The sequence below is a fragment of the Pavona decussata genome, unplaced genomic scaffold (assembly GCF_977016875.1).
Source record: "Pavona decussata unplaced genomic scaffold, jaPavDecu1.1 SCAFFOLD_216, whole genome shotgun sequence".
Taxonomy (NCBI): domain Eukaryota; kingdom Metazoa; phylum Cnidaria; class Anthozoa; order Scleractinia; family Agariciidae; genus Pavona; species Pavona decussata.
In genome coordinates this window covers 221,246-248,100 of record NW_028145621.1, presented here as the reverse complement: position 1 = coordinate 248,100, position 26,855 = coordinate 221,246, and the positions used below count along the sequence as shown (strand labels likewise).

Here is a 26,855-nt window from a genome sequence, read left to right as displayed (position 1 = left end):
CTCCAAAATCGATTTGATAAACTTGTTCTCCTGGAGATCGCTATCTCTACACGTACAGAGTTCGGTTGGTCTCACTCCCATCAAATCTTGAGTGAGAAGTTTCTTCATGTCCTCTAGCACGCTGACAGTTCCAACATCCACTGAACTAATTCTTGTCAACTGCTGATTTACTTGACCAGCAAATGTTCCGATGACATACCACCCAAAGCAATTTCGTTTAGCTATCGGCTCTCCGCATGCATTGAAGGCGTCTGCAAAATCTGTACCAATCAACAGGTCCACTGTTCCACCTGATAAATGCAAATTGTTTGCGATTGGTTTTAAATGAGGATATCTTTCTAATGCTGTTCTTGAAACTGTTCTCGCTGAACTGCATGGCTTGTTAATGGCATAAGCTTGCATAGATTTCTTAACGCATTGTTCCAGGGTAGAGGAAACAGCTAGATCGATGAGCTCCGATTCTTCAGACTTCTTTTGACCTCCTGCGAGGTTCATCGTGAGATGTGTTTTGTAACCACGGATCCCACGTTTCTTTGCAACATTCTTTGAGATGAAGCTTGTGTTTGAACCACTATTGAGCATAGCTAATACTTCGATGTAATTTCCGTCTTTGTCTCTTATCTTCACCATTTGGACAGGGCAAATAGAGAGAACGCTTCTTTTTCCTTGAATATTGTTATTACTGGCCTCTTGGCTTGCATTTGAAGCCGATACATTTTCAGGATCTTGTCTGGTTTCTGTCGTTGACATGCTTTCGTTATGTAGGGAACGGTGATGGCGTCGAGTGCATTTGTTGCAAGTAGTGCCATCGGGTTTTTTACAAATGTTCGTGTGATGAGCACGTAGGCATTTTCTGCAACGGTTGTTTTGTTTTACAATTTCCCATCTTTGGTTTACATCTGCCTTTTGATAAGTAGGACATGCCGAAAGTAGGTGTCTTAATTCGCATCCAAGCGGGCATTTCTCATCGGTATTTGCGTCGCTATCGTTGGCATGATTGTCGGAACCGACGCCTGAATTACTTCGCTGATAATTAGTTTCCCTTTTGATGCGTGATCGCAGACTTGCTTCATTCAACAGCCAATCAATCAGATTTGTCACGTTTTCTCTTTTTCCAGTGCGCTGCATTTCGCGGCCAAATTCAACACTGTCTTTGCCATCTAATTTGGACAATAATTGTGACATAACAAAGGGAGCTTCAGAGGAACTTGTTACATGACAACCGTTTTGTTCCATGTTATTTACGAAGCTTTGGATTCTTGATGCGTAACGAGAAAGCGAGAATGAGTCGCTTTTGACAGGTCTGAGATTAGTAATTTCATTCAGCAACGTGTCCATCAATTTTCTTTCATCACTAAATTCCGAGTCGAGAATTTTCCACGCCTGCTCAATTGTCGTACTTGGCTTAACTTGATCGGACCAAAAGGGGTTTTTGGGAAGCGCTTTTCGGAGACGCTGAAGCTGTTCGTCATCGTCTTGTTTATATTTGATCATCCAATATTTAAATTCGCGTTTCCAAGTGGCATAAGTTTTCCTGTTGCCATCCCATTTTGGAACTGACAATTTCTCAAGTCCGTGACTAACGTTCTTTTGCGAGCTTAACACTTCGGCCATTTTTGTCACTGCTTCTGCCATAACATCAAGCGCATTGTGTTCAACGGACGATTTTTGAACGCCGCACGCCTTTTGATAAGTTGCGAATTTTTCACTGCATTGCAGAAAATCAAATTTGGCTTTTTCTCCGAGCCCTTGATTAACTTTCATTAATTCTTCGGAACCTTCTGTGCTAACTTCACACAACTTGTCCGCAATTGTCTCTTGTTGCTTTTTCACGCTTCTGTACTTAATTTCCACTTCTTTGTAAACGTTTTCGAGTATATTTATCACTGGTTGGACTTCGCAAAGCATGTTAAATTCTTCAAGAAGATCGTATAATGAACCCTGTCCCTTTTTGCAATTAGCACTGTTACGTCGACTTTAGGAGGCATTTTCCACGCTACTATTTGACGACTAAATTGCTCAAGCTTACTAACAGTGTAGTTCGTTCTACTATAAACTTAGATAACTTATTTGCTATCCCGCCGATTACTTGTAATGGATAATGTAAAAATATCTTAACTATTGTTAATTATCGTAGGGAATCAAAGTTCAAAGAGTTCTTGAAATTACTTGTGAACTGACTGGTATTTTCTACAAGTCTTAGAAAGTAAACTACAATGTCACACTTTCTCAAATATCTCAAGTTCAACAGTTTTCAAACTTTCAATTGGTTGTCGGATTCTCCAGCGCCAACAATTGCTGTATCTCCTGAACTTGTCTTAGACAGTCTTGCTCCGTTTGTTTCTTGTTTCGATGAACGAATAAGGAATTATTTTACCTTCGGTTTGGCTGACAAACTCGACTGTCCTGAATGCTGCTTGATTCTTTGTTGTCCTGAGCTTTCACTGCCTTTTGTCGCCAACTTGTGTCGTTCTCTGGGCTGTTCGTGGGCTTTAGACTTGAACCATTGATTCTTGAGTTTGTGCCGTCGTCGTCTGCTCCTTTCTTGAACAGAATTTTTGACTGAATTGGGTATATGTTTTCCCTTTCGGAAGAGACGTCGACTTTAGCCAGATTTTTGAACAAACACTGAGTTTATTAACGATTAAGTTTAGTGTTTTACGTTGTCAAAAATTCTGGTTGCCTTCACTTCTGCTTTATGAAGCGAGGCACGTACTGACCTATTTATTCTTTTACAAAAAATATGCAAGATATGTGAAACACGCATTTATTAACACGCATTTATTAGTCCTTTACAAAGTTTTTCGGCAAAAATATGCGCATTATGCAAAACATTAAGTTTCCACCTAAAGTTCACCGCTGTTAATGCGAAATTTTGGAGTTTTTCGCCATCACTTCTAGCCAGTAATGTATTATTTTATCTGTCGTGATTGGTACTTTCAAAGCGTGAAATATCACGTTCGGTTAAGTGACAGTGGGCCTTAATATGTAATTACTATTGCCATTAAACAATGTGTAAAAGTACCCTCAACCCGGGAGTTGGTTCTTACGCTTCGGCTTGCAACTTCGACTTCAGTGGATCATAAGCGTCGGAGTCATAAGCAGAATCGGAAGAAAATGGAACCATTCTGATTCTTCCGACTCCGATTCTGTCGCGCTTATAACTCCAATTTTTGATTTTCACTAGGTCGAAGCGCTCTTACGACCAGCCTAAAGTAGACTTTGTTAAGATCAGATGCGTAATGCCTTGCTCTTGCAATCATTCAATTGACTGATGAATAATCAATGTAAAAAGTAATGAAAAGAATTAACAAGTCAGTAAAAGAATTTTTCTAACTAGAAATGAATGTACAATAGTAATTATTGCAATCTAAGCTTTTCATGTACTCTTGAGCGCCGGGAGTGACTTCCTATGTCATGATCATAGAGATCACGAACGATCAAACGAATCTCAAATTCACGGACAACATGCGAAGTTAAAGCTAAAACGCAACACTCACTTCTTTCCCTCTCCAATGGCAGGAATCCTTTTTCTTCTCTGAGGTATCGCCCATTGCTTGGGCGGAGAGCCTATAAAATAGGATTTCTTCGCAAGCCTCAAGTTGCAAAGAGGACTCTATTGCGCGTGCGCTGCACGCTTAGGTCATCCTCGTTCCCAGAGCCTACGATCTTTTGGTCAGCGGTTAGATCAGGTACTTCATATATGGTAATTATTATGTCCTCACTTTTTATTTTGATAAGTATGTACCCAAATTCTTTTTGAAATCATTATGTCCCCCAATTTTATATTTGAATACTGTGTTGCCATTGTCACTCTGTTACGATTGTAACTTACCTTGTTACTCTGTTATTTTAGTTACTCTGTTACCTTGTTACCCTGTTGGTTGAGAAAAGATAACATCGGCCTAAGGGAGGTGACGTCATCGGGTTATTCTTCGGAGCAGCCACGATCCGAGATCCGACAAACTCAGTCCGTCGACTGTCGAGTTGCGTTACGCAACGATGGATTCTAGGACGGCGGTTGGTTTTGGCGCGAAATGCAAATCACTCATTTCGGCGGGAAAATGTCGAGTTTATCGGCGACTTGTCTTGTGTTTATATTTGATCGACTAATGATTTAACAATTTGTATTCCTGCTCTTGATATACGGTATGCCTTCTCTAAGAGAAGTTAGAGATACCTTGCTTTTTGCTCACAGTGATAAGTTGATAAACGATGAAGAATTTTTGCTTTTGTACGATTTAAACAAGTCAAACAACCTTGATCTACCGTATTGGAGCTACGACCAGTTTGACCTTGATCTGCTAACGGACGATGAATGCAAGTCGGAATTCAGATTCCTCAAGAACGGCGTTTACCGTCTTGCTGAAGTGATGCGCGCATGTTCCAGATGAAATAAGATGCTTTATTATTCCACTATTATGTCATTTCACCAAATAAGGTCAAGAGAACGCGCAAAATATGAGACCGTAATACGCTGTAGTGTCCCGGTTTGACCGGTTTACAACAGAGCGAATACGGACGGAAAAGGCAGAAAAAAGGAGCAACAATGTCCGGACTGGACGAAGAATAGTTTTTGAAACGATGCAGACTCGAAAACAAGTTTCACTTGTCATTTATCTTTTCATTTTATCTAATCAAATTAAAGACATTTAACTGGCTTTCTGTGTTGTTTACATCATTCGTACGCGCCATAAACCGATGGACAGTTGATGCCGGGTGCATTTGAAAACTGTTACCAAAACAGAGAAGCCAAAATAACAAAATCTTTTTGTAGTGGAATAATAAATCTCTTATTCGATGGTTTTACATATAATACTCGCGGACATTTTGCTCATTGCTCGTATTTTTCCTCGCCCCTTCGGGGCTCGGAAAAATACTACGCAACTCGCAAAATATCCGCGCGTATTATATGTAAAACCATCGAATAAGATATATATAATCGTGTTGTTGTGGACGGAATTGAAGCTCTGTGTATTTTTCTTAAACGATTTGCATACCCATGTAGATATTCGGATATGCTGCCAAGATTTGCAAGACCCGTGCCACAACTTTGCATGATATCGAACCAAATGATGAACTTCATTTATCAAACACAAAATCACCGTTTACGAAGTTTTAACCAGCCATGGCTTTCTCAGGCCAATCTTCAGAATTATGCCGATGTAATTCATGCTAAAGGAGCTCCGCTTCAAAACTGTTGGGGTTTTATCGATGGAACGGTTAGGCCAGTTTCTAGGCCTGGGAAAAACCAAAGAGTTCTGTACAACGGACACAAGAGGGTCCATGCCATAAAATTTCAGTCCGTTGCCGCCCCAAATGGATTGATAGCTAACCTGTATGGTCCAGTTGAAGGGAGACGACATGACAGTGGTATGTTAGTAGAGTCTGCTTTACTTGGCGATTTGCAACGCCACTCATTTTCCCCTCTTGGTCAACCCTTATGTGTATATGGGGATCCGGCCTACCCCTTAAATATACACCTTCAAGGACCATTCAAAGGTGCCAGGATTACCCCTCTACAGAATGAATACAACAGTGCAATGAGCAGTGTTAGAACATCAGTAGAGTGGGTTTTCGGAGACATTATAAATTACTTCGCTTTTATGGATTTGAAGAAGAACTTGAAAATTCGTTTAAGCGCAGTTGGCAAAATGTACATGGTGTGTGCCCTGCTGACGAATGCCCGCACATGTCTTTACCAGTCCGTAACATCGTCGTATTTTGGCTTGGATCCACCTACGTTGGAAGCGTATTTCCAGTGAAATCGAGTATTGGATAAAAACTTTGAACTGTGTTTAACAGTTGTTGCGTTTAGTTAGTCCTATTGCTGCTTACAACTGTAAAATTAATTGGCCATTTCTTTAAACCCTTACTCATTTCAGGCCAAATAGATGAATTTCCCTACGAAATTCATACCATGTTTCAGGCTAGCTAGCTAGCAAAAAACAAATTCTGACCGTATGTCTACCTTCAGATTTTGAACACGTTGTAATCAACTTCATCTCATTTTAGCCATAGGTATGTCCCCCAAATTAGTTTAGCCTGAGTAACCGCTCCGTTAGAGAAGGGAGATTCGCGTGTGGAGCGGTTCACTCTGGCTAAACTAATTTGGGGGACATACCTTTATAGCTTATAAAGGGGAGTACCCCAGGGGATGCTGTTGTAATAACCAAGGCAATATACTTCATGTCAGCATCAGACATTTATTGCTAAAAATGTTATAATAAAGAGAGGAAACAACTATTAAAGAAACATTAAACTTTTGCTTTTGTGTTACAAATGACGTTGATAAAAGGAAAGGGTGTCCACCAACTTTCAACTAAGTATAATTCCAAAACTTTTCTCAAATTTATAAAACCTATAGAGAAACAACTGCCTTGCTCTAACACAACATTTTACTGACGAAAACATTGTCAGTCAGTAAAAAAACAGTTAAATCAATTTTCTAACTGTTTTTCATGTTTTGCATCATCTGCATCATCATCATCATAAACTGGTTGTTTTGTTGTTGCTGCTGTTGTTGCAGCTCCGTTTGCTGTTGCAGTTGCCTCTGCATGGACTGCTGCATACTGCTGAAAGCCTCTATCATGCCGGCCTGTTGTTGCCTCATGTTTCTTTGCTCATTTAGTTGTTCTTCTTGCATTTGTTTCTGCATTTCCAACTCCTTCTTCTTTACTACCAACTCTTGATCTGATTTATCTTTGAGATACGCAAGCGTATCTGTACCTGAACGCCGGTTTTTTTTTAAACTTCGCTCCTTCTGTTTCCTCTTCTTTGCCATTTGAAGCCTTTCTCTTTTTGGTTTCTGCGAAAGTTTCTAGAGATTCCTGGCGCATCTCTTCGGCTGTTTTCCTGTCTTTCTCAACCTTTTCCTTTTTATCCGAGTCTTCAGTGGTGTGCTTCTTCTCAAACTCCTTTTCTTTCTCGATGATCTCCTCCAATGCTGCTTCAACTGGGGTCAGCTCGGGAGGCGCTATACCGGAACCATTTTCCTCCTCTCTCATCTTTTGAAGGAAGTGGGACTTAAGTATCTTGTAACGCTCTCGAACAGCTCTCTGGTCAACGTTCATGTTAAGAGACGTGATCTGTTTTAAGTCATCAGCAACTTGCGACCATGCGTTTCCACTCTCTTTTGTCCTTGGTCGAAATCTAAACGGTTCCATTAGAATGATTTGCTTACAGAGGGCTTCGTCCTTTTCGGGCGTCCAAGTCATAGGCAATGCCCTGAATGAAAAGTAAAACAGTGAATTGGAAGGTATTTAGTTTTTATAAACCTCAGCATTGGAGAGCGTTGTCCATATACCCTTATACTGGCTAAAATCACGGTTATGAGCCCTGGGACGGAGAGGAGGTGGGGTGCTCTCACTATAATTTTTAATCACCATATATACAAGCAATTTTCTTCTTCACACCTATTCAGCAAATCCCCTAAGGGAGTGTTCATCATTTATGGGGGGCGGGGGCTGGCAAATGGGAGGGGGGGGAAGTGAAGTTTACTCTCACAGAGTGAAAAATCATCTTTAATAATAATAATAATAATAATAATAATTCTTTATAAATAAATTTATTCTAAAACGGCATGTACACGGAATGCAAAAGCCCCTTAAGATTCGTAAGCTTTTTTCAAGTCAATCGTTCCTTATTATAATACCTACTTGCATGGTGCTATAAAAATCATAACCTCCCTTAGGTAGATGTTTACCTCCTGTAGGTGGATGTTATGAGTTGGTAATAAATGAAATGACACTCAGGTCAACGATTAGAAAAGCCCCGGCAAGATTGTAAGTTTTAATGCTTGCAAATAAGCTTTCCATGTGTACGATTGTGCCAGTATAATACATACGATACAAACGTGGTGCTATAAAACGTACCTCCCTTAGGTCGATGTTAACCTCCCGTAGGTCGATGTTAACCTCCCGTAGGTCGATGTTACCTGAGCAAATCATGACTGTTTTCACGGTTCCACGTTTCTTCCACAAATCGAGCGTAAAATCCTTGAGATCAGTGCTCCGACGCCGAGAAACGAAAGTAGAAAGAACTCTGTATTCTACCATAACGAATCCTAACAAACGTTCGAAGTCATTATTTCACCGACGTCGTCCGCCATTACTACCAAAAGAGAGTGACTGCAGGTCAATTTCCGGTATAATCGGGAATAACCCGATGACGTCACCTCCCTTTTCTCACCTCCCAACAATCTCGTTCCCAGAGCCCTCGTTACCCCTGTCTAGCGGACAAGAGTAACGAGGGCTCTGGGAACGAGATTGGCTTCCCAAAAGAGCTCTTTCCTTTTGCGCAAGACTGACGACTGATTCGACGCTGTATCCGCTGTATTTGGATAGCCATGTTTCTTCATTCGATCGGTAAGTAAGATTCAATATTTCCCTCTAATTGAGACATGTTGTCCAAAAATCTTTTTGATTCCATTTATCATAGTCATACTGGAAAGTTCGTATCTCATTTCATCCGCCGAAGTTGTACGCCACGATTTTAGCATAAAATTCGCTACGCCAAGCGCCACGCTGGTTGTACAACAGACTCATAACTTGGTACCACTCCCCTTACCGCCATGTAGCTAAATGCTTGACCTACTTTGTTCTTTCTTTGATTATTGACGATTTTGGCATTGCCGTTAAAAATTTTATAGTTTATTTTGCGAATTTCGCCCACTTAAAGGTCGTCTTAGTCTTCAAAGCCAGAATACCCCAAATACATGTACCATCTCATTTCATTTCAATGTTAACTTAATCTTATGTGTTTTAAAGGCAAATGTTAGATAAAGTATGTTCAGGATGTAACACATCGATAATTCCGATACTCGACCAAAATTGATTCAAATCAATATGAATTAATCGATTAATATCGGAAATCGATAAAAATCGATTGCCAGATTATTTGTGATTATCGATGTTGATCAATTTCAATAATCAAGGTTCGATAAGTATTGATTTTGTTCGATAATATCGGAGACGGAAGGCTACTGGTTTTCATCCGCGTAAGTGTAAATGGGGAGATAAGATAGACTTCCAAGACGTTATAAGTTGTATCAAACCTGAGCTATACTTTGTTTGAGCAATCGTTTATCTGCTTTATTTGTATCTCCCAAACCTTTTTCATGCATTGAAACGGTGTAAGATGTGAACCTGCATGATAGATACTGCTAAACTGGTAAGCATGCTTATCGGTACCCAGGCGAAGCAGTGATTCAACTTAAAATTTAACTTTAATTACAACAGATTGACTATCGATTTCATCATAAAACGACAGTGACTTCAAATAAAACTGATAAAAATTTACTGAGACTTATCGTGACGAAGACAACGTGTTGAAAACGGCATTGAACCTTTTGTAAACAGAGTCTCACATTTTGACTGGCAACAGACCACGGACAACGGCCTATTTAGTCAGCTGAAGTAAGATTGTGTTCAGAGTTATCTTGTTAGTTCAATAAGAGAGTTATCAGCAATTGCCTCTTTTTGACTTTGGCGTACAACCAGGCAGAAAGAACTTCCATCCATATATGAATGAACCCAGCAAGAACCCGCACTAGGCAATACTGATACATGGATGCTAACATCACTAAGCAAAGCGCTCGTTGGTACATTAGTATGTCTAAATAAACTCCAACGACTTGTAATAAAAACAGTAACTGCCATAGCAAATTTAACAAACGTTCCTTTCTGTCGTCGTAATAAAAAATCACAAACAAGCAGGGTTTGGTGATAAACTATAAACAGCTTTGGTCTTTACCGAGAGTGATGGCCAACTGCTGACGAAATGCGTTTGCGAAGGTTTGCTAGAGTTCAACGCTTGAGAGTTGCCGTTGTAAGGTCTGAAGCGATGGTTAAAAAGATGCTAACAAGTCACAGACTGGAAGTCAGTGTTCATTTTTCTACATTCTCGATGCCTAGGTTTAACTCTTAACACTATTGTTTCGATCAAATTGCCTTCCTGGGAAAATTATGAGCGGTTGTTTCTCGCAGTATCCTCGGACAGTTTCTCAAAATCGATAGAAATCGATTTCTGATGTCCGAACGTCTGTGATTAATCGATTGATTATTATCGAGTAAAATCGAGTAATATCGATTTATCGATTAGGTTTCGGATGATCGATTTCGATCGATGTGTTACGTCCTTGTATGTTGAAGCCCCGACAACGTGATCCACTGACATTTTCATTGAATATGGTGTTGGAATGCTGGCATGTTTAGCCGGCTCTCAACTTTGCATTTCAATGGTTTTCCATACGTAAGCTTGATCCAACATTTCATTACAAACCTGTGTCTGATCATTTTGCTATTCCCGGCAACAAAGCTTATGCAGGGTCAGCGCAGCTGGTTTTGAAGTGGGGGAGGGGGGGGGGTTAAAGTGAATGCGTTAGCACAAGAGAACTATGGTGGTCCAGCAGGATGCTATCCCCGGAAAAATTTTAAACTTAAAGTCTTCTAAAATGCCTAGAAATGCATCAAAAACTGTCAACACTGATGTAAATTTTCAATCGCATCAATTAAAATATGTTTTCTTTTCTTTTGAAGTAAGGAGTCTATGCTTCAGTCTGGCCCAACACAGCAGGCTGATGAAGCAGAAATTTTCAACTTGTTTTCTTGTGAAAGCCAACATCTTTTGAAAACCCAGTTTCGTTGTTCATGTTTCTGTAAGTTGTATGTGCTTTTTTGTTTGTTATGACAGCAGGATCTCGAATGATCCGGGATGACCGTAGCTGTACATAATTCTCTGTCTCAAATTTTTACGCTTAACAGCAATAAGTAGCTTTCCCTGAAATGAATGCCTTCGGGCAAAAACTCCCTCAAACTTACTCAGTGATGAAACTTTATACTCATGAAACACCGATCCAAGAACTAATGAAAATAGAAACGACACCTGAAATTCCATTGTTAAGTTGCGTTTGAAACCTAGTCATCCCTTCAGCAGCAAAACTAACGACAAGCTGTCTGAAATTGTTGGGTTTGTCGGGGAAAACCTTAAAATACAGTAGAACCCCAGTAACTTGAACTCTGAAGGGAGACGGAAAAACGGTTCAAGTTAGGGGGGGGGGGAGTTCGAGTTCGAGTTCTTATAATAGTGCAGTGTACTAATAAGGCTCAAATTTGGCTGTTGCCATGGATTAATCGACAATTTATATAAATAAGAACAGCGGCCATACACACGTTTTAGTAAGAAAACACACTGGTATCGCATCGTGAACAATCGCATGAGCGCAGTGATGTCACAACATGGCGACTGGCATTCCTTTTTTGGAAGTAACCAGAAGACATGTGCACAAAATGGCTGACATTTAATATCGCAGAAAGGGTAAGAATTATCCCAGTTCTTAGCACTTTTGGTAACAAAACATTACTTTTTATTATTGTGTCTGAAAATTCAACGCTATTTCTGTAAATGTCCTGATAAAAAATGTTGGTCTTGTAATTTTCTGTTCTCCTTTAAACTTAATTCTGGTGCTGTGGTAAGAGAGTGCTTACATGTAAATCTCATTTGAATATGATTCTTATGATAAGATAACTTTCTATCTTAATTATATGACAGTGGCATCTCGGATTAAGATCACTTTTTCTTAAATCCAAAGTGCTGTTGTAACTTATATTCATCTTACAGTAAGTCAAGAATTCAACAATCTTATTCTCGATGTTTTATTATCTCAATTTAGGTTTCGTAGCAATACAGAAATTTCAAAATTTCAATGCAACGGTCACTATTAAGCTATACGTTAAAAAATGGGGACATCTTGAACATGATATATGAATCCATGAATGAAAACTGATGATGAATGAGAATTGATTTGAACTGCGGAAGAAAGAATGAACAAGATGCCTATGCTGGCATTTACTTGTGATGCTTAATGTGGCCTCATTGATTCTCGTTGTGTGGTTTGCAGATTCATAAAACTATCCTAGGTAATGGAATTGTCTGAGTCACAAAGATACATGTAGTGTTATGTTGTTTCCCTTGTGTTACGCCTCTTATCATTGTACTGGAAATTCCATTACTGCGTAATATTTTAGCGTTGTGTTACTAGAAATCATACCGGAAATGACTTTCTCATAAGGTCATGCTTATCAGTGACCTTTCCTTCGCGCATTGTGGTTCTAGAACTGTCAAACAAAGCACGATTCCTTCACCAGGAACCCTCCAATTTCCACCATTTTAAATGTGGAGTACTCCTTAAAAGTTATTCTTTCGATTTACCACTTCAAAATGGTTAAATTTCCGTTTGAAAAAGGCACACTTGAGTCCACAACATGTTAACAGTATGGCCACCACAAATTTAATCCGGGTTTATGAATAAATCAAACGATGCTTTGACGTCACACAGCTAGGGGTGAGTGGGTCCCCTCCCTTGTGATATACGCGACAAGAATGGATTTTGATTGGCCTGCTTTTGTTGAAGACAATCAGAACAATACATCCCTACTAGGAGAGGGCAGAGTTTAATGAATAAATTAATGTGCAGATTTGTGACTACGACAAAGGAAAAAAAAAATGAAGTCTACCCGTTTTTAGACACGGTATGCCCCTCAGGGCATCCCGCATAATTAGTTAATGATCATCCCAGTTATGTATGCAGCTTAAGCGGTTGTAGAAAGGAAGTCTGATGATCATTCACTTATTCATGAAAATATATCTATTCCTTTTTTTATTCTCAGAGTGCATTGAAGGTAACTCAACATGCTAGTCACACCCTGAAACACTTCTGCTGCTGGGCATCACTCATCAATCCTAAATCAGAGAAGCATCCTAATCACCATGACTTAGCGGTCTTAATAACCAGGTATGTGGGAAGTGGTCAAAACTACTATACTCAAACAGGACCCAACAAACCACAAAATAGATATTTAATGTATTTCAAACTATACAGAGATACTTAAATTGAAACCATAGGACATATTTGTGGGGAATATAATATTTGAACAGAACTGTTAACCATGCGCTTGTAAACGAGCACAAATTTTAAGTGCTCAAGTATTTCAGGCCACAACCAAATATTAGTTTCCTGTATTTTCCTTTTGTTAACGTTTACTTAGAAACTATAATTATCAGGGTTTGCAAATTTTAATGATGAGAGGAGTCAGTGTGAATTTTGGAGTCATTATGGAATATTTGGAGTCAAGTATCACAACAAAAAAAACAAAAAACCCTTCTGCTGTTTCAATGTCAATGTCCGTGTTCTTGGTGTTACATTGAATCGTCATATTGCCCTAGAACCTCTAAAACAGACAAGTGCAGATCTTAGTAATGTGAATGAAACTCGGCTTCTGATCCATGACATGGTTGTGGCATTTTGCTCCCCTTTCTTGATAACAATCAGCTCTGCTAATTGACTATGGTATCTCAAGCATTCCTTTCCTACTCCACCGATTGTAGTGAAGACCAAAGGTGTACATGTAAATGTTCCATGCTCAATGTCGAGAACTCTCCTTGAGTACAGGCGCTTTTTCTCATTCTTATGCATACGATAGATCTGTTGCTGCTCCAGGTCCTTATACGATTCAGCATATGGTTGGCAAACCCTTACATCAAAGAATAACAATTGTTGTTGCTCCCAGAACCCACAAGCATGCATATCCAATGTCACATCTTGTGCTTTGTTAGATCCTCTACTTAATGGAACCAAATGCAAAGTTCTTCAGATCTCCAGAAAAAAACTCCCGTAACATCTAACCGAAGTTATACCCTGGAAGGCCACTAGTTAGAATGTGCCTTTTCAATAAGTGACCTCGGTATAATGATAACCAGTGACTTGTCTTGTTCAAGACACATTGAAGTCACCATTGCCAAGGCCAACAAGACTCTTGGCCTCCTTAAAAGAATTTGTTATGATGTGCGGGATGCAAGTACCAAAAAGCTCCTACAGTACCGCTCAAAAGTACTGTGCATTAATCCTCCCGAAGCTAGAGTATGGTAGCAGTGTATGGTCGCCATTAGTCTCCTACGCAGTCGTTTTTAGTGTCGTCACGCAACGCTTCTCCCCACAAACGGCTGCTGTAAACCGAACCACATTCCTTTCCCGATAATTAACCTATCAGGTTCAAACTTCCATTTTCTGGAAGCTCCTCGGGCCAAGTTTTCAGTTCTGTGTCTCGTCCAATCATAACCTAGTTTATACTGACAAAGCAAACAAAATGGCGTGTTAATAAGTGTTGACGGGCCAACGCGACTCCTGCAGTTCGCAAATAGATTTGTAGTAAAACCTTCAACGGTACCTTAGCTCTGCTTAATGATGTTAATCTTGATCATGAAGGGAAACTGAACTCAAATATAGTGAATGGAGGTTTTCTTAATGATCATTCTGAGCCGTTGGGAGAAGTTTTTCATATGCCATTGGGTATCCTAGAGTCTGTGGCATGTGTTTAGGTTTAATGGCTCGGATCAACTGCAAGATATCACACAGGGCTCAGTAAATGCTATCTATGAAGACATTAATTTTGATCCGTGGATTTTGTTACTTGTGATTTCATGCTTTTCTGCAATGAGATTGCATAATGTTTGTTTATCGTGTATGTGAGAGTCTAACAGATCCACGTCTTTACAAAGTTGATCAATGTTGTCTCTCGCTTTCGAGAGCTTTGGCCTCTTGCAATTGTTTTCAGCTCAGTCGCTTCGTGATTGACAAGTATTATGTTCTTAGAGCTGACATGTATCCATTGTGAATTTGTGATACGTCATTGGTTTGTTCGTTAGACCGCAAACACAAAGGGAAAGGAATGTGGTTTGGTTTACAGCAGTCGTTTGTGAGGAGAAGCGTTGCGTGACGACACTATGAACGGCTGCGTATGAGACTAGGTCACCATACACCATCAAACATTGTGCCCTCACTGAGAATGTGCAGTGAAGAGCAACTAAATTCATACTGTCAACTATCCCCAGAAAATGACACACGATAAAAGATTTAGCAAACTTTGTTATTTTATTGCCTCTAGAACATCGTAAAGAAATATCTGACTTACTTTTATTTTTTAAGTCCAGAAATGGTCTTATATCTACTGAAGTTAGCAATTACCTTCGTACCTTCCAGCCAAAGCACGGTACGAGAAACTATGACCCTAATAATTACTATATAAAATATAAACACAATCGGGATTATTATAGGAAATCTTTTCCATTAGGACTGGTGAATTGTGGAACTTGTTCCTTTTTTGCACTAAAGCAACTAATTCACTCCTCATTCACTCCCTACAGTGTAGCTTACAGTTGAACCAGGTCAAGCGTACCCCCCTAGACTCTATTAATGGATCGATCATTCGAAAATCGAACCCATTAGTCGTTTCAAAGAAGGCATTCATTAATTCATTGTTAGCGCGGATCAATGTTCAAATTAAAATTCGATTCTCATTGGCTTTTAATTTGAACATTGATCCACGCTAACAGTAAAAGCAAAAGCATATAAAATTCAAACTACAGTACATTTGAAACAGCTTGTTCCTTCAAACTGTTCCTGCATATTGTTGACACGTTCATATAATTCATTATGCAAATTTGGTCATGGCAAGAGCACAAAGTCAAGTGCTTGCAAATGAGCCGGGCTGAAACTTCCAATTTATCTTTCATGTATAGCAATACCCACCTTGAAGCATGAAAAAGTTTGGTATATATTTCACCAGACTGTCCATTATACTGCGAAGAATAGCGCAACACATGTGCCGAGGGTCATTTCCATTGTCGAAGGTCAACTGAAATGATCATCTTTCACTGTGGGCTCACATACTTTTCGCTAAATTAATTTGCATATACCTCAAGAAGAGAACTGCTTATTATGATAAAGCACTTCCAATCCTTTTTTAATTTTTTTTGAATAACTAACGAAATAAATGCAAGTGCGTAAACGTAAAATGTCCAGGACCCATTCACACCGTACCCGGTTGAAAATGGCGAATTTTGTTTCTGGCAGTACGCGCTGACTGCTGCAAAACATGAGAAATCTGCTTTTTGGAAAACCCACTATTATATAAATCAAGAATTACTGCTCTGAATATGTTGAGAGGGGTTTTATGGCAGGCTTTCTGGTTTTCTGGTTTCGTGCATTGTTCGTATAATCCAATCAGAAATCGAACTTTGATTTGAATTCTTGAAACGACTAATGTGTTCAATTTTCAAATAATAGAGTCATTAATAGAATCTAGGGGGGGGGGTACGTTTGACCTGGCTCAACTGTAAATCTACTTACGATTGTTATTTACTTACTATTGTAGCTTTTTCTTGTAGTAGGGGGTCAGATTGCAATAGGGATACAAGTTCTGTTTCTTTTCCCCATCACAGCCTGTATTTTTTACTGTATTTTTATTGTATTTCTATTGTATAATATCCTCAGTGACGAATTCATTAAATTCAATTCAAAAGCTGTTCTCCAGAGAACTCGCTCAGTCTCAACATCACTGCATACTGTACTCGTGAGTTCAGCTTCCAGATCTCTTAGCTCGTTGAAGCGCTGAATAACAAAACCTCCTACATGTAGTTTGCAAATCGTAGAGTGGTCTACCAGAAAAACGTCACCACAGGCACATGTGGAGGGGATATCATCCACTGGCCAGTTGTTGCATAGTTTAGCAGCGTCAGGGAACTGCCTTTTATTCAGGTTAAAACCCAGATCTTGAAGAGGGAGAACTGTAAACCATGCCGATGATCCTTTTTCTGCTGCCAGATCTAGTGCTTGGTCTTCTGAGGTGCCATCTCCTTAATACACTTTGCCCTATCTTCAAGTTCCTTTGAACTTTCCTTTGTTACTGCCTGTTGTGCTGATTTTACGAGTGAATCTTCTGGTAGCTGCTGGTAGTTTTTGGAGCCCTAGGGCAAGGTGCACAAAGGCTGCTTTGAGGGGTATGTACTGATTGTCAAAGCCGCTATTCCAGTCATTAATGTGCAATGTTTTTTGATCAATAAAGTCCTTTCCTACTTTCCCATTTGGCACAAGAAACATGTTCTTTCTCCATGTTGCGATCTTGTTGTAGGCATCCATTATGATTGACGTCGGTATGACAATTGCAGAATCATCACTTCGTTCTCCCCAGTTAATCATAGACAGTTTGTAAACAGTATTGTAGTCTGGAAGGCATCCCGGTCTGCTTACATTGTTTTCACCTTGCTCTATTTGCTCTTAGTCTCGTGGGATTTGAGAAGTACTGGTTGTATGCAAATCTTTGCGTGATGTTGTTAGCAAATTAGCATATTGCGATTCGCTTACTTCAAGAATAGATAAATCTGTATTTCAAGGCACAGTTGTAATAGCTTTTGAATTTGCTGCACCCTCCATCTGTGCATCGCACGGTAGATTTCTCGTGCTCTCTTGTAGCGTTTTTTCCAGTCTAGCTACTTGATCACGTGAGTTAATCCTGGCTTGAGAGTCCGAGATCTCCATACCCCAAATTATTATATTCAGTTATTGCATTTTGTAATTATCATGCACGTCTGAACATTGTGTGGAAGTTACAATGTAGCTCTATACTATTCTATACTATATATTATTATTATTATAATTATTATTAGAACTGGCTAAAGTAATATATTAATTAAAATTACCAGCATATCCCTTAGTGTTAGTTTGTGTGTGTGAGATGTACAAGAAGAAAGCTTGAGCAGGCACGTCACGCTAAAGATTACTGAGAATCATGTAGACCATGGATGTTTTGTGACATGCTTGCCTACTTTGTTAATGCTCTTACAGGTCATGCTTTTTTAACTAAGAAATAAATTTTAAGAAGCTTGAGAGCCCAGTTTTTAGCTTTCTGTGCTCTTGTTTCTGAGAGTTTAAGTGTTACATCAGACATTATCGCCTGGCTGATGTTCATTATCCTCGTCATCCCTCATCTTGATTTGGTTGGATACAGTTCATAAATCATATTTTAGGAAAAAGCATTTGAAAAACTAAACTAACTGTAGCTCAAATTCCTGCAGAGTTAAGGATGGCGCATACACTGTAAAGCTGAGTTGAGAGGTGTAAGAAATTGCTTAATAACTGTTCAGATGGAAACAGTGAGTTTTGTTTCCCTCAACCCAGAATGTTTTCCTCGGCTCAGCCTCACTCCCTTGGGGCCAGTCACTAGGGCCTTATTGTAAACCAGCTGAGAAGCATTGAGAGCAGGGCAATATGGGTTTTTATCCTGTTAAAAGCTGTTAAGGAAAGGTCTTGTGAGGGTTTTGTTGGTAGTCTGATACTTAAACAAAGAATAAACAAAATTTAAAAGCACTGTTTTACTGTTTTACTGCGTCCATGCAGATACAAACAAGAGTAAACAAAAAAAAAAAACTGTAATATGACTTGGTGACAGCCATGACTCTAGGAGGGGGGGGGGGGGGTTATAGACTATAAAAATGATGGGGGTGCTTGGTGCTTGTCAGAACATTTCAAAAACACCCCTAAAAGGTACCAGAATCTACTTTTGTGAGCGTGATCCAAATTCTCTTCACCCTTTACAGGTACCAATTATGAGAATTAAGGATATGATCACCCAAGGTGAATCTCCTTGATATTTTATTCACTTCTCCCCAGTACTTTTATAAGAAAAGTATGGGACATGACATTTGTTCATTGATATTTAATAGGGGTTAAAAGATAAATACTGGTAAAGCTGACTCTTCCAAACAACATGTGATCAAGATTTTTTGAAAGTATTGTCATAAATCTTTATCCTATTTGAGGATCTAACCTTAAAGGCAACTAAAAGGTACCACAACAACTCTAGTGGTGGTGCCTTTAGACTTTAGCACCCAAAGCTCGGTACAAATCCATAAATTTTACCTCCGACAAGGTATGAAGACCACCCCCGCAATTGTTATAGGGAGGAACCCCCCTCCCCCCGTCATGACTGCAGCCAACACCACTACCACCATGATCACTCCAGCCGCCATGTTCCCAACCCCTTACTGCCTTCTTTTTGAGGAGTGAGGAGTACTCCTGATAGGAGTGCCCCCACCCCTTACAATTAAGCATCTGTAATGGAAAAGAAAAGCATTACTTATAATAGAAATCAGTTGGCAATTCTTTCATTGTCTTACAATAATGTGCCACAAGCTTGGCAACAACTACATTGCTCTTTTTCACAGTACTAATGTACTACTTTAACCCTTTTACTTCCAGAAGTGATCAATGTGTAATTTCTCCTTACGATATCAATACATTGTCAATTGATAATGATATCCCTTTTCACTTCGACACTCATTTTAGAAACTCCCAAAGGATGAAATTATCTGGGAGCAGGGATGATGCAGTGATGAGAGCACTTGCCTCCCACCAATGTGGCCCGGGTTTGATTTGTGGTCTCAGCGTAATGTGGGTTGAGTTTGTTGTTGGTTCTCGTCCTTGCTCCGAGGGTTTTTCTCCGGGTTCTCCGGTTTTCCTCCCTCCACAAAAAACCAACATTTTCAAATTCCAATTTGACCTATTTATTATCATCATCATCATCATTATATGCCAGACATAACTAATCCATGACATCAATGAAATCAAGGAGTAATTAATAGGTAATCAATAGGTAATCAGCTGATTAGTCATTGATTAATGGCAACGATCAATGAGTAGTCAATCAATAATAGACTCATAGGAGATAAACCTGTTAAAGTATGTTCAAAATACATTCCTTCTTAGTTAATCTTGCACCATGCTAAGTTTGGGCACCCAGAAGTACTTAGTTTGCAAAAAACGTTTACTAACACCTGTATACTAGAAAACTGAGCCATGTTTCACCAATCAATGTATCTTAAGCCTCGATTTCATGCACTTAACCACGTCCTCCAGGCATATTGCATGTATAATAGCTGAATCTAGCTGAATGGTTTAGCCATGAAAAAAAGGCACCAGATAATATTAGCCTCCTTTTGGGTCAGAATGGAGGAAAACCTTCGATCCCATTAGCAAGAGCATACATTCAAACCTCATATAGGAGTTTGCTTTTATTTTTAACTTGACAAGTCGCTCAAGAGGAGACATGTAACAGATCTCGTGCCCCTTTTAAATGTTTTACTAAAATATCTACAAGCAGCGACCTACCAGTCGCTCTTTCATTGTGCTTAATATAGTTTTAAAAAAACCCTCAGAAAATTCAGAGCATCCTGGTCACATGACCGATGTCTTCACCATGGTAAAAATGTTATAGAAGGTACTTCAAATAACATCTATACCCATGCAAATTTAATTTCAAATGTGCCTTAAACTCAACAAGGTATCCCTCTGGACTAAGTCCCAATACAATACAATACTGGCGAGATTAGTCACTCCCCTCTGGGCTTTTCAGGACTAATTTACAATACTGTTTGGGGGACTTTTAGTCATACTGCTTGTTACACAGTTTACAGTTAATTAAAGAAGTGAAAGATTCCCCCTTCCAGAACAAGGCCAAACCACAACATCCCCTACTCTTTTCGAACAGGGCCTACGGTTTATAGTCCTTATCCAAGAAAAGAAGACTTGAAAGTCTAACCATTTGCAGATGTAATTACAAAGGCAGCACTTTCTCAGTTATTTAATTAAAGACCCTGAGTGTTGGTCCTGCCGGGGTTGAACCCATGACCTTCCGCATGGGAGTACAAGTCCCCCACATTTTCAGTTTTGTGTCTTTTGTCTATGGCCCCCTTAATTTTAAGATGCAAGGTCGTTAATGGCCATTTCTATATACGTCACACCAATCTCTTTTTGAATTGATAGATATCCAATTTTGCGATGAGGTTAAACGCATTTTGGGGTGTTGTCACGTGACTGATGACGTCATTACACTAGATTTTAAATATGAGTGATTTTTATGGCAAGTGTTATTTCCATGTGGTGTGGAATCCTCCTGGGCTTGAAATTGTCAAAGTTATTCGGCTCTTGCGAATTTCAGGTGCAAAGGATTCTGGGAAGGTTTTTATTATAATGATATATTTTTATTGGTTTTTTGGCTTTTTTCTCCTCTGATGTATGACAATGTGATTTTACCGGCACGCGTGCCCTTACCTTTTATTTCCATCTACTTACTTGCCAAGATGCCATTTATATTTACCCATATTGAAATTTAAATTACTGGGGACTGACATGTCAAAGTATTCCGTGTATTGTAGTGATTTATTTTATTTACTTTGAATCGATCACAGCACAAAATTATCAGCGGGCATGACAGGACTTTGTTGGAATCCTAAACTTTGTGACATTCCGTTGTGATATGTGGATAGGAAGACAAATTTGAAATCAAAAACAAGTGTTTAATGCAAGCAAACACCAGTAGCTGGTTAATTTACCAGCTCAAATTGCGGTTTTTGCAAATAGTTTGGTTAAACATGAACATCCACCTGCATACAAGTATGACCTTTCGTTACCCTCAATGTTCAGCCATACAGGTTTTGTGCTGTGAGTTTTTGGGGTGGGACAGAGCAGTGTTCTGACAAATGGCTGTATACAGGTAACGATTACCATCTCTTCCGCAGGAAATCGCCTTTTTTAAAACAAGTCGAGCGCTTTGGACACGTACATTTTCAAAGGGAACTTTTAGCGTATTTTAAGCATTTTTTGAACCTTCACTATTTTTTAATATTCAATGTTCAAAGAAAATGAAATTTTATGGTTCCAAAACCTATAACTGTCTTTCTTCATAATTAATCAAGGTATAAGGCGATATCGTGGGGAGCTCGGTAGTTAATCAAACTAGAGGCATACCGGACAAAAGTACCATAAGAAGTTGAATTTTAAGTAGGTTTTTATAGAGACACTTCCTTGTGAATAGGCATTTTTCAATGTAAAGTAAGAGTAGGTATTTTTAAGGTATAGATTTTTTTTGAAGTCGTGATAATGTAGGTTTAATGTTCTTATTATTGTAATAACACGACCACATCAGCGGCTGCTTTTAGTTTTTATCACTGATAATTTTATTTATTTATTTTTTAATTAAAGGGACAACTGGATTCAAGAACAATGGCATCATCCTCAAAATTGAAATTGTTGCTACTGGCCTCAGAGTGGGGATCGAAGCGTGACGGGCTGTCGATTTTCCATAGGGAGTTGGCCATACAACTTGCAAAACGCCCTGATGTACAAGTGTCCGTCTTTGTCCCACAATGCGACCAAGAAGAAAAGGATTCAGCTCTGAAGAAGAATGTTACTCTAATTCAGGCATCAAGGGGACCTGAATTTTACGATGAGTCCAAATTGTTTCCTTTTCCTCCAAAAGACCTTCAGATTCACTGTGTAATCGGACATGAGGTCTCACTTGGTCTCCAAGCGAAAATCATTCAGGAAATCCGCAATTGTAAGTGGGTCCAGTTTGTTCATACTGACCCGGAGGATCTGGGAATGTCCAAAGCTTACCCCGGTGCCATGTCAAAGGCGCAAAAAAAGGATCGAGAAGTGGACCTTTGTAAGATGGCTGATCTTGTCGTAGCAGTCGGGCCTAAGCTGAAAGATGCTTACCGCTCCTTTCTTCGCTGCAGAGCGAAAGACCAAAATCTGCTTGTTTTTACACCGGGAATTTTCAGCGAGTTTGACAACGCAGTGCAGAGGAAGCAAGAAGGAGACAAGTTTCGAGTCCTAGTATTTGATCGTGGTGATACCGAAGGTTTCTCTCTAAAGGGAGTTGACATCGCCGCTGAAGCTGTTGGTCTGCTGAAAGATGAAGTTAATTTTATCTTTCTTGTCCCACCAGGGAAGAAACAAGATGAAGTAGCATCTCTTTTAAAAGAATGTAATGTTCCTCCAAAGTGCCTGACAGTGAGAAATATAGACTGCTGGGAAAGTTATAAACAATTGTTGTCTGAGGTGGATCTTGCCATTATGCCATCGATAACCGGGGAATTTGGCTTCGCTGCTCTGGAAGGGATATCAGCAAATCTGCCTGTTCTTATAACAGACAAAACGGGATTAGGACAAGTCCTGAAGAAAGTTCCGTTTGGTTCACAGTATGTGGTTAGCTCTGATGACGTTATGGAGTGGGTGAAAAAGATTCAGAAAATACTGCACAAAGGCTATGAACGTCGACTGGAAGAAGCGCAAATTTTACTCGATAACTATGCCAAGACATATAATTGGGAAGAGCAGTGCAGTGTTGTTGTTGATATGATAAGGAACATGCCCAATGGTACGTATGAAAACAAACAAACAAAAGAAAAACCCTCGATCCTCCATGCAAGGAACCCAGTAATTCCTTTAAGTTTCGTTTCATCTGTGTTGTTTTGTTTTCTATACTGAGGGGGTTGAGAGGGGCCGTCACCAACATAGTCTTTTCTTTGTGGAAAGTGGTTGAAGCTTTCTACCAACCGATCCTTTTGGTTTTCTAAAGCGAGCCCTCTTCACCGATTGTTAATGAACGTGATTGTGTGGTTCCAGAAAATATCCACACCTCCACCACTTAGGGAACTCGAAATTGCAGAGGGGTGGGCTTGGGGGGGGGGGGGGGAGTCAATGACCCAGGAAATAATTTCAGAGGGGAGAAGGGAAACTTTCTTTCATCGAAAAATATCATTCACTGGCAACAATTGAATTTGTTTAATGTTGAGAAAAAATAACAATTTTGGATGGCAGGCTTCTTGTTAGGAGCCGGTAACCGGTTATTTTCACTGCCCAATCGAATAAATGTTACCGGTTATCGTGAAAAAACAAGCTATGTTTTCGAAATGTTTGAAACCGCTTTCAAAATTCATCGCATTTTGAAAAACATCCAGCAGATACTATCAAGTTGAAAATAACCTGTAAAGAAATCGCTTTTTGTTTGAGCATTTTCTTTCATTAAAAAAACGCTGACCGTAGTCCAGTAGGGATGTTTTGGGCCGGAATTTTTAAGGGGGAATGCATTAACGGCGATGGCGTCATAGGGTGGAGGTTACACTATTGGAAACGATGAGTTCATAATCTAAAAATAGAATAGTTCCATCATCGGGTAGAGGGGGTGGAGGTTACGCTGTTGGAAACGGATACTTCATAGCCTTAAAATAGAATAGTTCATTATCGGGTAGAGGGGTGGAGGTTATAATGCTATTGGAAACGATGAGTTCATAATCTAAAAATAGACTAGTTGCATCATCTTTCACTTTTTCTCGTTCCCTTTCCCACTGCCCAATTACACCTGCTACGCAAGCTACCTTTCCCCTAACATTTCAATTTTTCTGGTTGATCTATAATCCAGACAAACAAGATAAAGGTCCAGGATTGCAAGATGACGGTGAGCATGAAATGGAACCGACTTGCCTTGTGTTGAAGCCAGATGACGAAATGGCTGCTGGAGAGTCTGAGGATACTGTGACAGGTTGGTTGCAACAGTAGGATAGGATAGGATAGGATAGGATAGGATAGGATAGGATAACTTTACTTATACACGGTTTTTCTAACAGCTACTTAGATTATCGTTATCAACTAACTATCTATCTACCTAACTCTGATTATAAAAAGTTTAAAAAATAAAACAAAACTAAACAATAAATGCTGCTTTTCATGGAGGCCGTGCTTAAAACTCTTACTTATAACTGTGGCGTCTCAATTTAGTCTTTAAATCATTCAAGGAAGTTGCTTGCCGTAATTCTATTGGCAAACTGTTCCACAACTGAGCTCCACATTATGAGAAACGTTTGTTTAAATAATCAGTGCGCGGTTGTGGAAAATGTAGCGTGTTTTCAGTATTCCTTAAATGATAAGAATTCAAATTATCGCGAAAAACTTAAAGTTTGATCTTAAATATTCTGGTGTCATCCCATTTAAAGTTTTATACATTATAAATGATTTCTTATCCAATCTTTGATGAGAAAGTTTTCGCCACCCTTGTGCCCGGAACAGATCATCCAAGTTACTATTCATTTGCTTCTTTAGAGGCTCTCATCCAGTGACGAAAGTGGAACGCACAGTTTACTTGCGTTAGCACCCGAAAATCGAGTCGTAAACTCATCGAATCCTCTCAAGTTGCCATGGCACTCTTCACCTGCTCTGGTTCTTCTTCTTAATATGAGCATTAGTCCACACGTACAGCTCTCGGCCGAGAACACCACGAAGTATAATTATCTACTGTTATCTTTCAAGACATCTTACGTACACCCTTCTCGCGATAAGCGTTTATGTTCGTCTGCTTTTTCCCTCTCTTGTACAAACTTAAAATCCTCTACAAATAAACTACGTTATAGAGATTTCACGACAAGGACAGTTTGAAAATTTTCTTCATGCCGGTCGTAAAACTTTGAAAAATCCCGCCATCATGTAGATCATCGGCTGTCATTTTGATAGGCATTGTAGTTATGGTTCAGGCTCCGCGCGTCGAGTAAACTACTTAGTCACGTGGTTGAATTTCAACCAATCAGACATTTTTCGCCAGAGTACGCATCCTGAAAACTCATTCATTGCGCATGCGCGCATTCACGAGTTAAAAACAATGCAGCTGAGTCCAGTGAAAATAGAGCTTTTGAAAGGTGTAAGTAAAATGTATAATAATTCCATTTTTGTTGTTGTTGTTCTTAGGCAAGTACTGGTCATGTAAAGAATGCCAAGAGCCCCTAACAAAGTTTGACAAGCGCTGGCAATGCAGCAAGGAGCACATAGCGTGCGATAGCTGTGTTTGTGATCAATTGTGGGATACTAGCAGCCATACTTGTCTTGACGAACAGTGCACAGAGCCAATTCATCTGCTTCCATCGTGCAACACCAAAAAGGAGGTTTTGTATATGTTTGTAGACTATAGTCCTAGTTTGGAAGTGATGAGTAAAGACATTGGGCACTTAATAGGTTTTGTTGTCAGTGACAGAGAATTTGCCATGGCAACTTTGTATGGATACAAACCTGGATCATCAGATACTGTTTGGGATAAAATAAGTAAACATGAGTCGACATTAGTCTTAAAAATGTCTTCTCACACTAGTTTGGTTAGTGACATTGTGAGTGTAGTTTCAAGACGAGGTGTAAAGAAAGGAACAGTAGTTATTGTGAATGTCGATCCTTACATGATACCAGCCATAACAGTAGGTTTGAAGAAAAGGTGGCCGTTTGAGGTCTGGATGTCCAGTAGCCGCGATCCAGTTGCATTGCGTAAACTTGCGCAAGAGAGTGGTGATCAGTTAAAGATCCGCATTTTGGACGCCCTTTAAATTTAAAAGCGAAGTGGGTCTCTTTCCCTGAAGAATGATGGTTTTGTTGTTGTCATAAGAGAATCTAAGAAATTTAAAGTAGTGATTAGCTGGGAAACTTAACCCTCTCACTCCCAAGAGTGCCATATGGCACAAAAAGTCATTACGTGCCCAATATTGGGTCAATTTGTATCAAATTTGGACACCAAACAGACCTTGGAGAGATCTGCACAACGGAAGCATAAAATCTTACCCCCCTCCTACATAAGACATGATTAACCACCCCTCCATTTTTTGTAACTTTTTCCTCTTACACTTTTAAGACCAAGTCACCATTTGACAAGAAACTATGCGCTGAGATCTGCAAATTAAGCTATAGTTTAGGGGTATACCCAGTGTATACGAGAAGTGAGATGTATTTTAAGGTTTATATTTTCTCGTTTTAAACACTTTTAATTCTCTTCTGTTACTTCCTTTGTCTTAGCTGGAATGATTTATAAAATGCCCCAGATAAAACCTTTTAATTGGTGTATTACAGTTGGTGTAGGGGTTCACAGTTGCCATTTTACAAAAATACGACATTTCCCATGGGAGTGAAAGGGTTAAAGTTGAACTAGACTTTCCTTTAACGTAAATTCTAGCGTGTTAGATCATTGCCAGGGATTAAATGGGCACTGTCATAGGGTAATGGCTGTGTTTTGGTCAAACTACAAAACAAATTGACAAAGTACTTTTGCTCGAACACGTAAAAGCTCTCAGCGCTCCAAGAAGAAAATATTGGGGACGTACGGGCTAATTGTGTTTGCGCATCCTTACCGCGCACTTAAGGACGGTGCCTA

At 39.5% G+C, this 26,855-nt stretch overlaps 2 protein-coding genes and 1 pseudogene across 2 annotated transcripts; 2 read left to right on the top strand and 1 right to left on the bottom strand.

Annotated features, from left to right (window-relative positions):
* The first annotated feature begins 4,135 nt into the window (after positions 1–4,135).
* Positions 4,136–6,032, top strand: LOC146459791 (uncharacterized). The gene is made up of 2 exons (XM_085088880.1): positions 4,136–4,383; positions 4,933–6,032. Exons 1-2 carry the CDS (start codon positions 4,152–4,154, stop codon positions 5,763–5,765), a joined length of 1,065 nt encoding a protein of 354 aa, XP_084945006.1. The 5' UTR covers positions 4,136–4,151; the 3' UTR covers positions 5,766–6,032.
* A 154-nt stretch (positions 6,033–6,186) lies between these two features.
* LOC146459790 (uncharacterized) lies at positions 6,187–7,430 on the bottom strand (annotated as a pseudogene).
* An 856-nt stretch (positions 7,431–8,286) lies between these two features.
* LOC146459789 (uncharacterized) lies at positions 8,287–26,623 on the top strand. Its single transcript, XM_085088879.1, has 5 exons — positions 8,287–8,366; positions 12,669–12,793; positions 21,875–23,054; positions 24,099–24,218; positions 25,415–26,623. Exons 3-5 carry the CDS (start codon positions 21,896–21,898, stop codon positions 26,035–26,037), a joined length of 1,902 nt encoding a protein of 633 aa, XP_084945005.1. The 5' UTR covers positions 8,287–8,366; positions 12,669–12,793; positions 21,875–21,895; the 3' UTR covers positions 26,038–26,623.
* Positions 26,624–26,855: the final 232 nt, after the last annotated feature.

What these genes read in the sequence shown, in the direction of transcription:
- LOC146459791 (XM_085088880.1), top strand. Translation starts at nt 4,152, where the DNA reads ATGCCTTCTCTAAGAGAAGTTAGAGATACCTTGCTTTTTGCTCACAGT. An exon ending in TGCTGAAGTGATGCGCGCAT is followed by an intron (nt 4,384 to 4,932) that starts GTTCCAGATGAA and finishes CCATCGAATAAG; the next exon opens with ATATATATAATCGTGTTGTT.
- LOC146459789 (XM_085088879.1), top strand. Translation starts at nt 21,896, where the DNA reads ATGGCATCATCCTCAAAATTGAAATTGTTGCTACTGGCCTCAGAGTGG. An exon ending in GATAAGGAACATGCCCAATG is followed by an intron (nt 23,055 to 24,098) that starts GTACGTATGAAA and finishes TCTATAATCCAG; the next exon opens with ACAAACAAGATAAAGGTCCA. An exon ending in GTCTGAGGATACTGTGACAG is followed by an intron (nt 24,219 to 25,414) that starts GTTGGTTGCAAC and finishes TGTTGTTCTTAG; the next exon opens with GCAAGTACTGGTCATGTAAA.